Here is a 15,553-nt window from a genome sequence, read left to right on the forward strand (position 1 = left end):
GAAATATAGTCGGCGTACTGGGAAGCAGAAGAGGCGACCAGGAATCTAAAGAGTCTGGGCAGCTAATTAATATTGGCTCCAGGCGCCTGTTGGACTACCCTGAGTCCCTGACTGAAACTATGTTAAATAGTTGATCACCCATTAAGGCGATTAATCGCACCATATCGACGATTAGTCGGATGATAAGGACGATCAGCTCCTCTGATTGAATCGACTCTTGTAATCGAGTGCTTAGAACCGATCAGACCGACTAATCGAGATTAGTCGAATGATATGAAATAATTGGGTCGCAGGCGACGACAGAGCGGCCCCGGCCGGCGGCACGAATCCGGATGGGGGGAGGCACCCGGCGACGGCCTGGACGGGGGGGAGAGGGCCCAGCGACGAAGCCTAGGCGGGCAAACGACAGGGTGACGCGGGCCTGAGGCAGCGTGGCGTGGGCAGAGGCCCGCGGGTGGGAGGAAGAAGGGGAGGGGGAGGGGCGGCCGGCGACTGGGTAGGGGACCAACGGTGGCTGTGAGGTGGGAGGGAGGGAAAAAACTAGCTATATACCAAGTTATAATGTGTGAAAACCTAACTCTAATCCAGGGTTGGGAGTATATTATGTAGAGAGTTAGGTGGACCAAGCTCATTACAATAGGGGTAATTGGGTAAATGCAGGAGAACCATAACCTAACCTAAAACAGGAGTCTAACAACCCCCACAGTATTATATTAAGAAGAAGCTCAATCGGAGCCCGAGAAAGGTCACGAAAGTTGGCCCCAGTGCAACATAAAGAAAAGCAATATATAATTAAGAACAAAGACAAAGCTACTTTAGGACCGTGCAATAGTGATTTTTACAATAGTAAGAAATACAAGGTATTCTTGAACAGTAAGCGATACATGAATCATAAATGGCACCAACCTCATTAGAGCTAGAAACAAGCTGAGGCAACCCTTCTGGATGAAATTTTACATCAAGAACTTTGCGGATACCTTGCTGAGGCAGAGTAACATTAAAAAATTAGATATGAATGTATAGATATAAGTGGTGGAGCTTGGGCAGCAGCAAAGAGCGAAAGTCTAGTTTTCAAGTCGTCCGATTAATCGTGATTAGTCGTGATTAATCATCCAAGTCAATTTGGACCAATCACGATTAATCATCCAAGTCGTCCGACTAATCGTGATTAATCGCGATTAATCACCCTAGTCGGTCAGCCAGAACGACCAACAAGTCGTCCGACTTGAAAACATTGGTCTAGAAAACATAGAGTGACCTCTAAGCCTATATTAGTGTTACTGGTCCAGGGGGGACCATGGCCCACGGTGGCCTCAACGAAGCTCCGCCCCTGATATAGATACAACAAGACAACACAACATAACTTTACTGTCCAAGCAAATTGAGTAGACTAAAGATGACAACCAAAATGAGCCACCAATAAGAAAAAAAGTGTTGACATGCTCCAAGTTGAAGAATTTTTTATGAAGAACATTTAGAGAAATAGTCATGGTTTCCTGTTGGACCATCTGGTGTCACCGCAATGCCATCATTTTTTCAATCTGGAATGAATTTTTTAGCTAGATCTCCGGTTCAAAGAGGATTTGGCTCTAACCTTTTTTTCCTCGAACACATAGGAGAGTTGTGTATCTTTATATTAAGAAGAAAAAAGGTCAAACACACACCCACACACCCTCCTTTGTTAGACTACGCGACCTTTTCCTACAACAAACATGGCACAGCCTGATTTAGCTCAAATATTGCACACTCCAACGTTGTTGTTAGAACAGTGGTGAGCTGGTTAGGGTCTTTTTTAGGTTTACGACCCATGTATACACCTTTATTTTTTTCAAAATATAAAAAAGTCTTTAGGGGCCTCTGTGTTGTTATATTAAAAAAGAAGAAATCATTTTCCTCTGAGACTTCTAGCCTCGGAACAGTCAGGGTCACTGTCAATACAGCAAACTAATAGCCAGGGAGGTCACCAGACTATTTATAGGATATATCCTTCTCGTTTTTTCTGATTGAAGCTACCCAAGATAAACCACTTCAACACAGGAACCAAATTTAGTCTTTTTTAATTTACAAGCAGAAACAAGCATGCACTTAATAAAAATGAACAAGAGAAGATTGCTTAATATTTGCATAAAGAGAAAACAGTCAAAGCAAAGTGTTAAATATTAAAGGTTCAAACTTCCACAAAATTCCACTGCCAAATGCATAAGAGATCCTTACCCTGCCATGAGGCTGAGCAGAAGGTGCACTTGACGTATAAGCACATGATGTTGGACACCAAGATAGGTAACTTTTTCTAACAACATGTACAGCAGGCCCTTCAAACTGGAATGCAGGTGAATTCCATCCTAATAATTGAAAATCAAGAATAACTCATTATGATTTTAGGAAAATGAAAAAGGTAGACAGAACTTCGAAAGGGAAAAAACAACTGAGCAATAACTTTTTAAGAAAAAACTACAAACAAACGTGCCTTCAAGAAATGGAGTCCATCTTTCACAATTTCGTCCAGCATAACCTCCATAAGAAGCAGCTTGAGAGCAGCTGACACCAGTTTCGCGTCCCTCAAGACAGAATAATATATTTTTCTTAGTATCTCTATGTGAAACTAGTGGATTAGCATGTCCTCTCCAAATATTGAAATTTCTTGAAACATCACTATTTGAGCTAGGATTTATTTCATTCTGCAAGGTTCCTGCATGGTGTCACCACACTTAGTCAGTTGATACAGATCTGTTGAAACATATTTTTGATTTTATAATAGCTTAAAAAGCAACGTTTCATTAAAAACAAATAGTTATGGGTCAACATCACCATTTTAAAATAAAAAAACAAGTTACACACCAGCTTTCCTGGGTGCATCCCAGCATGACAAGAATAATGATCCCCTTACAAAACCAATGTAATTTTGTGGTGTGAGCAGTCAAACTTGCAAAACAAAGGCTAACATCAACGACGATTCACATTTATGGCATGGAGATTGTTAGTACCTTATACTTCCAAACCACTGTTTATTAAATATTCTTTACTAAAATTTAGCAGAAAGCTGAAAAGGTACTGCTTAAAGGCTTGTACATAAAAAGATAACTATTTTTAGAATAAAAATAGCACATATGAGCCAAATAAAAAGGATGTATCCCTGATCAACTGGTAGCAGCTATAATAAAAGATGATTAATCCTATATTAGGTAAAATGACAAACCTGCTGATGCTTCACTATAACACCATGCAGGTGTAACGATGATAGGGTTTCTCTTCCTCTTATGCCCAGGTTCACTTTCTGTGGCTCCTGCTGGAACTGACTGTTCATTGATAAACACATTCTTTGCCTCTGAAGGGGCTGAAGCATTTGCAGTAGTGGTCCCTTGTATACTCATGTTAGTCTCTGGATTTGGAGATTCCACATATGATGAATCTGTTTCTTTAATGGCAACAGTACGGCATTGCTTTAACAGCACAGCAGTCAATTGGTTCTGTAAGTCTGTCAAACTGAAACATAGCAAAGAACATGTGAGCATTAACTATTCACATGTTAGCAGATAAATAGTTCAGAGTTAACCACATACAGTTCGTATTTGAGCAAAGCTTCTTTCTTTTTGGACAATGACGTCTTCTTGTCCCTAAGAGTTGCATTTCCACCTTGAAATCTGCCTGGGGTACAGCTCTGTTGTCTCCCTGAACTGGCACTGGAAAATCTGCCTGTGGTACCGCTCTGTTGTCTCCCTGAACTGGCACTGGGAAGTCTACCTGCAATTTCCAGAATGTCATCTTACTTTCATGAACGACACTAGTAGCACTTCTGTAAAATATGTAATACATAGAAAGTAAACCTGTCACTGGAGTTATAGTTTTCTGTAACGGCACAATGTTTTCTTCTGGAGTGAACGGAGCAGCAATTGGTCGAACTGTGGCTCTAGCCGCAGAAAGTTGCAGAGTCTGAAAATTAAGAATCAGCTTGTGTAATCCCTTGCCAGGATGTCAAGCTACAGTTTAGCACTCATAAATAAATAATAGGGGGGGGGGTCTTGCAGCAACCGTCAAATGGTCAAGAAAACCCTGTGTACCTTTGGCAACTTTCCCTTCTTTTTTAGCATCTTCAAGTGCATCCTCTGGGTGTAGTGAATCAAATGGTATTTTGAATGTTTCTCAACCATTCTGTCCATTATCTTTGGGTTCGATGTAAGCCAGTCTGATATCTGCTGTGTAGCAACTAGTGAGTCCAGCTCAAGAGATTCCAACCACTGGTACACAGGCTTCCATAGATCAGTACGCTGGAACCTGTACGGGAATGCGCTCTGGTCTGCATCCAGAACCTGTCATAAAGAATAAAATAGAAGTAACCCTGACTCAGTTTTGCTGATCAATTATGGCCTTGTGGGGCTTGAAGACAGCCATGTATCAAACATATATGTACAAGAACAGTTCCATCAGTGCTATCATGGAGAATCAGCAGACTACTTGAAGTAGAGAGCTCCAAATTGAACTAATTGACACATTAGTTTAACATTCATAGAAACTAATCATGAAACTAAACTAGCCATTATACAACTACAAATTCCGAGGGCTGGAAAGTACCCATAGTAAACATTCAATTCTCCACGACTGAGCAAGAGCAATCCCACATCAGTAGCCATTGGATTGATTCAGGAATAAACCACATCCCAAATTACCACATTTGATGAAGAAAAAAACAGATAAAGAACGCAAGTCGATTAATTTCACCAATTCGACAACCGGAGGAGTCACGTGATAATTCGTAAACAAGCAAGGTGTACTTGGGTTACCTGGTCGCCGCGGAGGGCGAGGAGGCGCTGGTGTAGCTGGGAGCGGGGGAGGGAAGGGAGCTCGGGGCGGTGCACGTCGATGTAGGCGTCGACCTCGGGCTCGGTGGGCGGCCGTCCGTCGGGGAAGGACTCTAGCCATGCTCGCGCGGAGATCTCCCATGGGTGCGGCGGCCGCGTCGAAGAGGAGGAAGGCGGCGCGGCGGGGGTTAACGGTTGCGGAGGGGTCGGGTTCGGGGGCGTGGCCGGGGCGGTCCCACCGGGGCCGGGGGCTTGGGGGTGGAACGGCGCGGGGACGGGGAAGGGCAGCGGCGCGTCCGGCGGGAGAGCGCGCAGCGGGAGGATGGCCTGGGGCTCCGGCATTCGCGGCGGCGGCGGCGGCGGCGGCGGCCGAAGTTAGAGTATCGAGGTGTGGCGGGGACCTGATGGGTTTTGCCGTTTTGGGGTGCTTGAGGATTTGTGCTGCGGGGGCTCGACCATACCAGCAGCGAATATGTGTTGTCACCAAAGTTAAAAATTAATATAAAACTTAGATATAGAATAACAAATATTACTATGATAGTTAGATACTTGTGCGTTGCTACAGTACCTTATTTCTACTAACTATTAAGAGTCTAATGTAAATTGTTCCCGCCTCCTTACGTCCGCCTGCAAACCCGCAATCCAGCCGCGGACCGTCGTAGACTGACCCCGACTCCTACGCCCGCTCGCCCGCAATCCAGCCGCAAACCACGCCGCGAACGCGGCGACCGTCGCGATCCGGCCACCCGCCCGCCGCTATGGCACTATCCACTAACCGGACACAACGTCCAGCCAAGCTTTTGTCGCCGCCCACTTCTCTCCCACCTCCCCTCCACTCTTTTGCCTGTTGCGGGGTTAGAATCCCATGGCGCTATCGTCTGAGATCCGCTTCGGCCACCAAATCCCTTATCCCACTACGACACTGACTCCTATGAGGAGGAGGAAGAGGAGGAAGAGGAAGACGAGGAGGAGGAGTTCGAGGGGGTGGAGGGCGGAGGAGATGGATGAGGTGACGGTTTCGTCTCCGCTGATGTTGTCGGCAACGGAGGCCAGGGGAGGGGTGTCTGTGGTCGAGATGGTGATGGGGCGCTTCGGAGGTCGCTCATGCTGTGCAGCAGCAGCGCCGGCGTGCGCGAGCCGGAGCAGGAGGAGGACGGGGCGACTCCCCCGGGTGGTATGCAGATAGGGGGGCCAACGGATGTGCGGCACGTCTCGCACGTCACCTTTGAGGCTTCGACCGCTTCGTTGGCTTCCTCGGCCTCCCCGTTGACCTCGAGCCCGACGTGCCTCGCCCCGTGCCGAGCGCCAGGTCAGTGTTCCAACACCTTTTACTCCCCAATTGTTTGATCTGTCTATGCGCATGGTTTCATGCCCGAGATTCCCAGGCAATTTTCTGGGTGCACTCTGCGACTGGGATCCGCCCCTAGAAATTTGGAATTTGGTGTCTGGTTGAACTGAATTTTGCGTTGTTCTGACGTTAAAGTTAAGTTGTCCAACAGCACTGCCTATACATGTCACAGTACGTTAAGCTCACTTGGGTGAATCAGGAGTTCTGGACATGTAAGATACGTATATGAATCTGGAGTTCTCGACATAGATACGTATGTTAGATAGGTGTTGGGTTGGTGAGCAGCACGCCACTGTATTGCCTGCTGTGCCTCCGACAAGCCGAGCTAGCAGCTCGTAGTCTGCCACGGCGAGGTTGGCGTGCCTTGTCTGGCCCGATCAAAATATTGCCATGTCTGACCCTTCCCATGTAGGCACGGGGCACCTATTCGCCACCTAACTGAACAAAGATGCCACAATACGATAGATGTTTAGCTTTCGGGATTATATAGGATGAGCCGATGATGTTGTTGCTTTGTGATCGTGACCTCATTTACAAGACAGTTGTTGTTTCCAAGGCTGACATGACCAAGTTCAACTACTTGGGAATATTCTAAATTGCTTTTCCTATGGGAAATTGGTCTGTTTGTACTTGCGAGGGAGTGGGATATTGTGTTGCTCTGTCTTTTTTAGTTTTATATGTTCACTAGATATGTGTCCGTGTGTTGCCACGGAAGTAAAAAATAGTATGAAACATATAAACGAAACGACAAGCATCACTATAATATGCAAAATCCATGTGATAAAATATCACTGTAACACTAATATTATATTGACGATATAAATATATAATATTATTATAAATACATGGTCGTGGCAGGACAGAAAGGAGACAAAAAAACAACAACGAGGGTTATTCGAAGGTACTCCTTTGCCTCCTCTGCTAAGTCGACTTTGATCTCTCTCGTTGATGTCCTATTCATCAATAGTTATGTGCCCATATGTTGGTACCGTATCTATATATCACATAGTTAAACCTTATTTAAATGGAATATATGCAATAACTCAACAATCTAAAAACAATAAAATGATATGATGTTTTGTGCTGAAGGCAACTAAACAGAGATCACTCTAAACTACAACATGGAAGGAGACGTCGGCGGTAAAATGGGAAGCGTTCAGAGGAACAGTCGAACAGGCACAGGCAACAGAGGTCACAACAAGAACAACGGTTTGTTCACTCGACGAACAACACAAACAACTTTGAAAATTTGATCTCTACCACTTCGGTAGTAGCACGATGCAGTGAAAAACTATGCACGAGGCATGCAAATTAACAAGACTCATACAAGCGTGGAACAGTGTGCTGATGGGGCACAAGGGTAACACATGCTCAGAATCCTAACATGTTTGGCTTCCAAACAAACTTTCTCCAGACCCTCAAGGAAATATAAAATTCAATCAGATATGTGTCGATGCTCATCCCAGCGTACTCCCGTTGCAACGCACGGGCACACACCTAATGTATCCATAATTGAAGAAAAAAGACCAAAAATAGCATTCAAATAAACATCTAGATCCATCTCTAAGTTCAGTGTTAGCCCTGTAATATATATATGCTGGCATTTCCTGTTAGAATGGCCTTGTGCACAAATTTGTGATCGAAAATGACATTTTATTAAGAAAACATTGGTAATCAAGCTCCTCGGAACAAGTATGACAAGTGGCGGCTTAAGAAAGATACAGGAACAAGCACAACTGGTGAGAGCATTATAATTTCATCCGTGTCCACGTATCATGACATTATGCAGATACGGTCTCAAACCTAAATAACTGGGATGCACAAAAAAACTATCACTAAATTTTATAGCAGGACCAATCAATTGCGCCCATCACACATTTATGGTGTCTGCAAAATCCACAGATGTATGATAGGTGCAAAGTCCAGTTAGAATCAATGTATGGCCTTGATACCATCCAATCATTAATCAGTTGAACCAAACCAATTATAGTTTTTGACAAAAGATATCTTTATAAACAAAATTCCTTAGATCATTCATAGTACATTGCAACTTGTGATCATGGTATCTCATGTACACCTAGATATATACCAAAGACCCTTCTCCCAACACTCTTCCAACTCTGTGAATTTTCAAAGTCAAACTCTAAAAAGTGAAGTGTTATTGTATAGTTTCCATTCTGAAGTCCAATACCATAGTATCTCAAAGATTACAGTGACATCTTTGCTGTTTGGAATAATCCTAAATCTAGAGTATTCTGAAATTGGCATGAGCTGTAGATTATGCAAAAATTTCAATAGTGGCAGCAATAGAGGAAAATAGATTTCACTTTTGAAAGAATCCCAACATAACCTACAAAACATCTAACTGATGTAAATAAGAACTATCAAGAAACAATAATATACAACTAAAATCACATAACAACAAATGTAGGTTTGCATAATAGAAAGAAAAGGTTGCCTTATTTCCGTGAGTCAATAATGGACAGATGTGCTACTATAAGTTCAAAGTATACTTCAATCAAGTTATATGCTTGCATGAACTTCTCTTCCCTTATGATGTGTTCAACCTATGGTAGAAATAAAACAGAACCAATAAAAATAATAAGTTCCATGCAAGCAAACTGAAAATGATAGCTTTAGCAGGCCAACATATCAATCAGAGCAGTATATTAGAGCACAAAGATTACATAAAAACAAAACACATATTATTCAATAAAACTTTGAAGCATACCAGAACTCATGTTGCCATCGAAACTATCGAGATATTTATGTTCCATAGAAGACACACAATTCCACAAGTTAGTCTTGTTTCGATACCTTTTGGTTGAAACAAACAATTGAGTTTAACAGACTTACCACATGTCTAGTTTGTTAGGACCTCCTTATAGACGATGTTCTTGGTATATGTACCATAATCTACGGTGGGGTTCTTTTTTACACCCTTCCTCGACTTTTTCCTCCCATCGATGGCTGGGATGACAAGAATCTTTATGTTCGATCAGGTTGTCGCTCTAGATAGAGCAACATATAGTTGGTCATGAGAGAACACTGGTTCAGGCAAGTATACACCAACATTGGGAATAGACTGACCTTGTGCTTTGTTAACCATCATTGCAAAGCTAAGCCATACAGGAAACTGCTTTCTTTTGAACAGGGAAGGGAACATCTCTTCATCGGAGGGACACAGAGGTATATGCGGTAGGAAAATCCGTTTTCCAATGTGTTAACCCAGTATAATTTATGTGTCAATGCTATTTCTTTGGAAGCCACAAACGACCAACCTAGTGCCATTGCAAAGTCCATTTGTAGGGTCTATATTCTGAATCAATATAATAGGACATCCAATCTTAAGCTTAAAAACATGTGGTGGCAGCCCATTAGGCGTCAGTGTGTTTAGGAACTCAGGTGGGTAGTAGTTATGGGGATCATCCATGGCGCTATCGAAACTCTGGTACATCATATGCTCCCCTTGAAAACGATCAATCATCTTAAAATTTATCATATCCACCTAGTCGTTCTGTGTTGACAGTATCGCCCTTTAAGTGATGTAGGTGGAATCAGATAGATTTTCATTGAGATTTGGGAAAGCGAAGTCTATTAGGTTGTCAAGGTTGTTGTCACTCCCACTATAAGGCCTACATACATCGTCAGGAAGACGAATGTCGCCGTCACTTTTTGTGTCCTCAGTTCCACCGCCTACACACAACAAAAACTCCGCAAATCAAGGGTCGTTTTTGCCCTCATATTGCTAACAAGCTTTAAGTGGGACATGGACTCCCATAGGTAAGACATTTGTAGTGAAGAAACGGCCACTTGAGCCCTTGACCCTTTACGAACAATAGGCAAGACCTGTCTGGAATCTCCACCGAAGACAATGGTTTTACCACCAAATGGCAGTCCGAGCCGACCCATTATATCGTGCATGCTATTGTCCAGTGCCTCCACAACTTGTCTCTTAGTCATAGAAGCCTCGTCCCAGATAATGAGAGACGCTTTCCGTAGCAACTCTGCGGTTCCACTCTGCTTCGTGAAGCTACATACAACGCCATCGTCAATAGTGAGTGGTATATTGAAATGTGAATGGGCGGCTCTTCCTCCAGGCATTATGGAAGACGCAACGCTAGATGTAGATGTTGCCACTGCAATCTTGCCCTGTTTGCGTAGCATCGCGAGCAGCACTTTGTATAGATAAGTCTTCCCGGTGCCACCAAGTCTATCCACAAAGAACAATCTGCCCTGATCAGTGTCAACGACAGACATAATCTTATCATAGGCAGCCCTTTGTTCCTCATTAAGAGAGTCTTTGAGAGCCACATCTCTCGTTGTCGGTTCGATACTTTCCTCCTCGTAAACCTCCCTAGCAGTACCAATAGCATCGTCATACGCGTCGATGATAGGAGGAAGAGGGGATGACTTTCTGTCCTTTCCCATTGACTGCAACATGTTCCTAATGTCAATCAATACCATCTGTTCAACAAGAGTTTTGTTCTGACTCCTGTGTTGGTAGTCCTCAGACATAGAATATAGGCGTTTCTGCTAGAGTACAACCACATTGCTTGGCTCACAATACACCAGTATTGTGGCAAAAAGTCGTCGTAGCACTGATGGCATCTGGAAAAGAGCACATTCAGTGAGACACTCATACAGTGTGTTGTCTGACTCAAGCAGTCCTCTTCTCTCTGTTGTCTCACGAAAAGTCGGTAGGGTGACACCATCAACTGTCCTTAGATTCACATAGGAGGTGGCACCAGTCACGTGGTTTAGGAGAACACGAAGATAGTAGTGCTCCCCTCGACCGGATGAGTAGAGACTATTCTACCGACTTGTCCACCCGTATCTCGTTTCCTCTGTTGTCATACTTTGCCCTTACAACTCTGCCAAGTGTACCACTCAGGGAAGTCACGATATAGGATGCTGCAAGCCTCCTCGTGTAGCCTATTCGCCTCAAAATATGCTGTGAGCATCGACCTATCAACACCTGGACGGTTGACGACTCGCTCGACCATTTGCCGCGCGTGAAACGCCACCATGTGCATGTTTGGAAGATGGAGTTGCAGCTGCATCACAGATGGAGATATCTGACTAAGCTCAAAGCCGTATATCCTCCATAAGGCTTCTAGAGGAGTCACCCACCTTGCATCTTTGTACTGCTTGATCTCATCTACATCATCATATGCCTTGCTCGCATCTCTCATAACAACAAACGCACAATCATAGCCTTGGTATATGTATTTGAATAGGTATTTAATCGCCTTGATGCTCCCACATGCCTCAACATTGATGTGATAGTTGAAGAGACGAAGGAGGTATGGGTTGTAAAGGACAACCCATCTATTGTCCAATTCACACCCTCAGACCTTTTCTTTACGGTCATCGTCATGACGTCTGTAAATAGGGTATGAATCCTTCCCTTGCAAGGTTGTGTCACTAAAAGGCCAAGGGTAATGATTCTTGCATGATTTACGACCCTTAGTGCATGGGCAGTTAGGGTTTAGCGACCCACACGGGTCGTGCATCATATGCTTGATAACCATCTTTCGTAGTTCAGGATACTTGTTGCTTGGGATCTCGGCTGAGATCAAAAGGTCATACTTCTCAAGACATGTGAGCTTGTACTTCCTCTTCATTATGAGTAGAAAATGGGCATGCGGCAAACCCCTCTTCTGAAACTCCACGACATAGATGTAGGCTCGGACCTTACCAAGAATATCCTGTTTAGTCAGCCTATGCTTTAACTCTTGTAGCTTTGCATGAAAGACACACACTACAAGATCCGGACGATCTTGCAGTGTCTGCCCAGAGAGAAGCTCCCTCCTTGTATCATCCCAGTTAGGGTTACATGTCATGGTAAGAAATATGTCTGGTTTACCAAACTTCCGCACCAGAGCCATAACATCCATATACCGACGTCTCATGTCACAACGACCACCAATAAACGACGTCGACAACACAGTTCGCTTGCCAACCTTCCCTGCTCTAATATCTCCATATAGCATGATATCCACCAAGCCCTAGTATAGATCTGCTCTTAACCGATCTTGATTCTTGTGTATGAAATTTTAAACGAGAGCTCTCAATCTTTATGTACATGTCGATCGTGAACTACTGGAAAAGCCGCTTTCAATGAAGTATTGGATTGAATACCCCGAGATGAATCTGGAATTTGTAGCAGTAGTAGTCACGTATAGACACACATAAATGGCTAGGAGATTCTGCATACGCAAGGATTGAAAAGTGAGTGATGCTGAAAGCATAGTAAATAATGTGCAAATATCTCAAATTACAAAGAAAAACCTAACCCACACCTTCATCATAAATGGGACTTCAACGACTTCTAGGCCCCTTGGGGCTATAAAAGGGACCACTAGGCGCATGGAGCAGCACAACAAGCATATTTTGTAGAACACTACAACTCTGAGACTCTGCGACCATGCCTCTAAAATGTTCTAGAGAGATTTAAGCACATTTTTTGAGTCGTTACTCTATCGTTTTGTTGTTGTGCTCTCTTCTTTGCATTTTCGCGTGTTGTTGCTCTATTGTGCTCTTGTGTGCGTACTCTATTCCCTCCCTTACTTTGGTTTTGATTGTGTTCACTTGTGTAAGGCGTGAGAGACTCCAACTTATGGAGATTCCTCACAACTGGGATATTGTGAGACATAAGGAAGAACAGTGAGACTCAAGTTTGATCTTTGGATCACATGAGAGAGGTTGAGTGCAACCTCGTCCATTGGGACACCACAACATGGAGTATACAATCATATTACGCTTGACCGAACCACGAGATAAAATTTATTGTCTCTTGTGACATTTACTTCATTGCAATTTTTATCTTTTCCTCGTTCGAATTCTTCACTTGCGATATTGCTCTATGTCTAAATTAAATCTTAATAGAGCAATCAAGTGAAAGGAACTTCTCTCATATTGCTACTCTCAAACTTGGTGTTAATTAATTCTCTCTAACTCATATTTTAGGCCAAGTTTGTGTGGTTTGAGTTAAGTTTTGCAAGATCACCTATTCATCCTCCTCTAGGAGCTCTCACAATATCGCAAGTGAATATGAGCACTAAAGAAGACAACGGGTGGCACTATGTTCACTGATTGAGAACTGGTGTTGATCGACGAGCGGCACTACGATGTGGAGGCACGCTTCAAGAGCAAGGTCATGCACCTTTTGAAGGTGGTCGCTACGTTGAAACAGCAGGGGCTCACCGGTGTGCGGTTGGTATGTACGATCATGTAGCGACGAGTTCAACCCTTGATGGCCCGTCGGAACCCATTGTATAAGTACTCCAGCATCGATGACCCCGGCCATATGTCGTGCCACTAGTCCGGATGTCATTTGGTGATGACGCGTCCAATTGTGGCTGACATGGGTCAATAGTATATGATTAGGGCTCCACCTCGCTGGGTTGTTGAGGGCACATAGAGGGGGTGAATAGGTGATCCTACAAAAAATACTTCAAACAACACAAACTTGGTCTAATAAAAGTGTTAGTGAAAACTTAAACTAAGTTTGGATGAGAAGAGGAGAGAAAGATAAACTCTTCACTTGATTGCTCTCTTAAGATGAGTATAAAACTAGGAACAATATCACAAGTGAATATGAGCACTAAGGAAGACAACAATCGCAATAAAGAAAGTAGACAAGAGACACGGTGATTTTTCCCATGGTTCGGCCAAAGCCTACCTCCATGTTGTGGTGACCTCCTTTGGTCAAGGGTTGCACTCAACCCCTCTCAAGTGATCCAAAGATCAAACTTGAGTGCCACGATTATCTTCCTTATATCTCCCCATTTGTGAGGAATCTCCACAAGTTTGGAATCTCCCACACCTTACACAAAGATCACAATCAAACTCAGATTAAGGGAGGGAGTAAGAACATGCACACAAGAGCACAACGCAACAACACACGCACAAAAAACAAAGACAAGAGCACATGACCAAAGCAATAGAGTTACAGCTCAGAAACAATGCTCAAATCTTTCTCAAATCACAAGAGGACATGGTCGCGGAGTCTCGGAGTTTTAGTGTGCACTTGAGATGTTTGGTTGCTGCAACAAGGCGCCTAGGGGCTTCTTTTATAACCCCAAGGGGCCTAGAAGTCGTTGGCTTCTCTACAAGGAAGCCCAAAAGTTGCCCTGTCTGCGGGCGCACCGGACAGTCCGGTAACAACAGTCGGCTGCCGATCTGATTGACCGGTTTCCTTTTTCGAGCACGGCACCAGACAGTCTGGTGCACACCGGACAACTACCGCGTCAGCTATCCATTAGCGCGAGGGGAGAGAGCCGTTGGAGCCGATGTCTGGTGCACCAGACAGTGCACTATTCACTATCCAGTGAATTTTATAATTAAAATTCTCGAGACCAGTGAGTTCAACCATACACAGCACCTGATAGTCTGGTGCATACCTGATAGTCCGGTGGGTCCTAGTCTGGCTCAAGTTTGGCTCTTTTGAGCCAAACTTCTCCAACTCCTTTTGGTTGTTCTTGAGAGGTTCCCTAGCACTTAGACAAACATAATTAGCAACTAAAACAATTTACTAAGTGGTAGAACCATACCTTTTTCACTTCTTTTCACAAGGATTTGCAATATGTCTATAACTAAGTACAAAAAAGCACTTTCTTCGCAAAACTGAGTTAATGGCCAAAACAAAGTGCTAGAAACATAGAGTAGGGTGTATGCAACTTATCTAAACACTTGAATCTTGTGTTTTTGATGGTTTTATTAAAGTTGCACTTTTAGTCTTCCAAATCAGCTCATATGGACTTGCTACCTTCAATTTGCCTGTGCTACACCCGTGTCATGCTAATATTAAGAGAGTTAGTATAAAGTGGGTGTTGGGCATTTAATCACCAAAACAACTAGAAATGGCCCAAGGGCACATTTCCCTTTAAGTTGCTCGGTGAGGACTTGGTCGTCCACTCCGCCTCGCAGGGTTGCTCAGCACAGGCTTGACTGCTCCGCCTTGCAGGGTTGCTCATTAGTGGCTTGGTCTCCCGCTCTGCCTCACAGGGTTGCTCTATAGAGACTTGTTCGTCCGCTTCATCTCATAGGGTTGCTCGATAGAGGCTTGGTCGGCGAGTGGGCCGTCGAGAGTATTGGGCCTACTTTGGGCACCCGGTTCCTGGGTACCTGACAATCACTCTTTATATGTATCGATCATTTGCCCTAACCTATCATCTTTAATCTACAATTTTGTAAATTGTGTTGTTTAGGTATTTATGTAATGAGATTACTTTCATGACCTAGATGCAGATTAGATTTCAGTCAGTATTCGGAGTTGCAAGAATGCATCATTAGGTAATAATAAATTCTAGCCATGTCATATAACTGATTGATAATCAAATTCCTATGGATTATCACATTATATAATATTGCTAGCAATGCTTGTCATTATTGAATTTTTGTA

At 43.7% G+C, this 15,553-nt stretch overlaps 1 protein-coding gene across 2 annotated transcripts in view; it reads right to left on the bottom strand.

Annotated features, from left to right (window-relative positions):
* LOC103655263 (uncharacterized) overlaps positions 1–5,996 on the bottom strand; it is a 30,653-nt gene extending 24,657 nt beyond the window's left edge. Inside the window, exons 1-8 of one of the 2 annotated variants that reach the window (XM_020552533.3) lie at positions 4,779–5,996; positions 4,059–4,307; positions 3,825–3,930; positions 3,561–3,741; positions 3,197–3,483; positions 2,468–2,689; positions 2,215–2,342; positions 907–981 (exon numbers count right to left, since the gene is read on the bottom strand). In XM_020552533.3, the coding sequence (XP_020408122.1) occupies positions 907–981; positions 2,215–2,342; positions 2,468–2,689; positions 3,197–3,483; positions 3,561–3,741; positions 3,825–3,930; positions 4,059–4,307; positions 4,779–5,138 (1,608 nt within the window). In that variant the 5' untranslated portion in view covers positions 5,139–5,996. The remainder of the gene's footprint in view (positions 1–906; positions 982–2,214; positions 2,343–2,467; positions 2,690–3,196; positions 3,484–3,560; positions 3,742–3,824; positions 3,931–4,058; positions 4,308–4,778) is intronic. The other variant, XM_020552534.3, reaches the window with a different exon arrangement.
* Between the last annotated feature and the right edge of the window lie 9,557 nt (positions 5,997–15,553).

This window comes from Zea mays, chromosome 4 (assembly GCF_902167145.1).
Source record: "Zea mays cultivar B73 chromosome 4, Zm-B73-REFERENCE-NAM-5.0, whole genome shotgun sequence".
Taxonomy (NCBI): Eukaryota; Viridiplantae; Streptophyta; class Magnoliopsida; order Poales; family Poaceae; genus Zea; species Zea mays.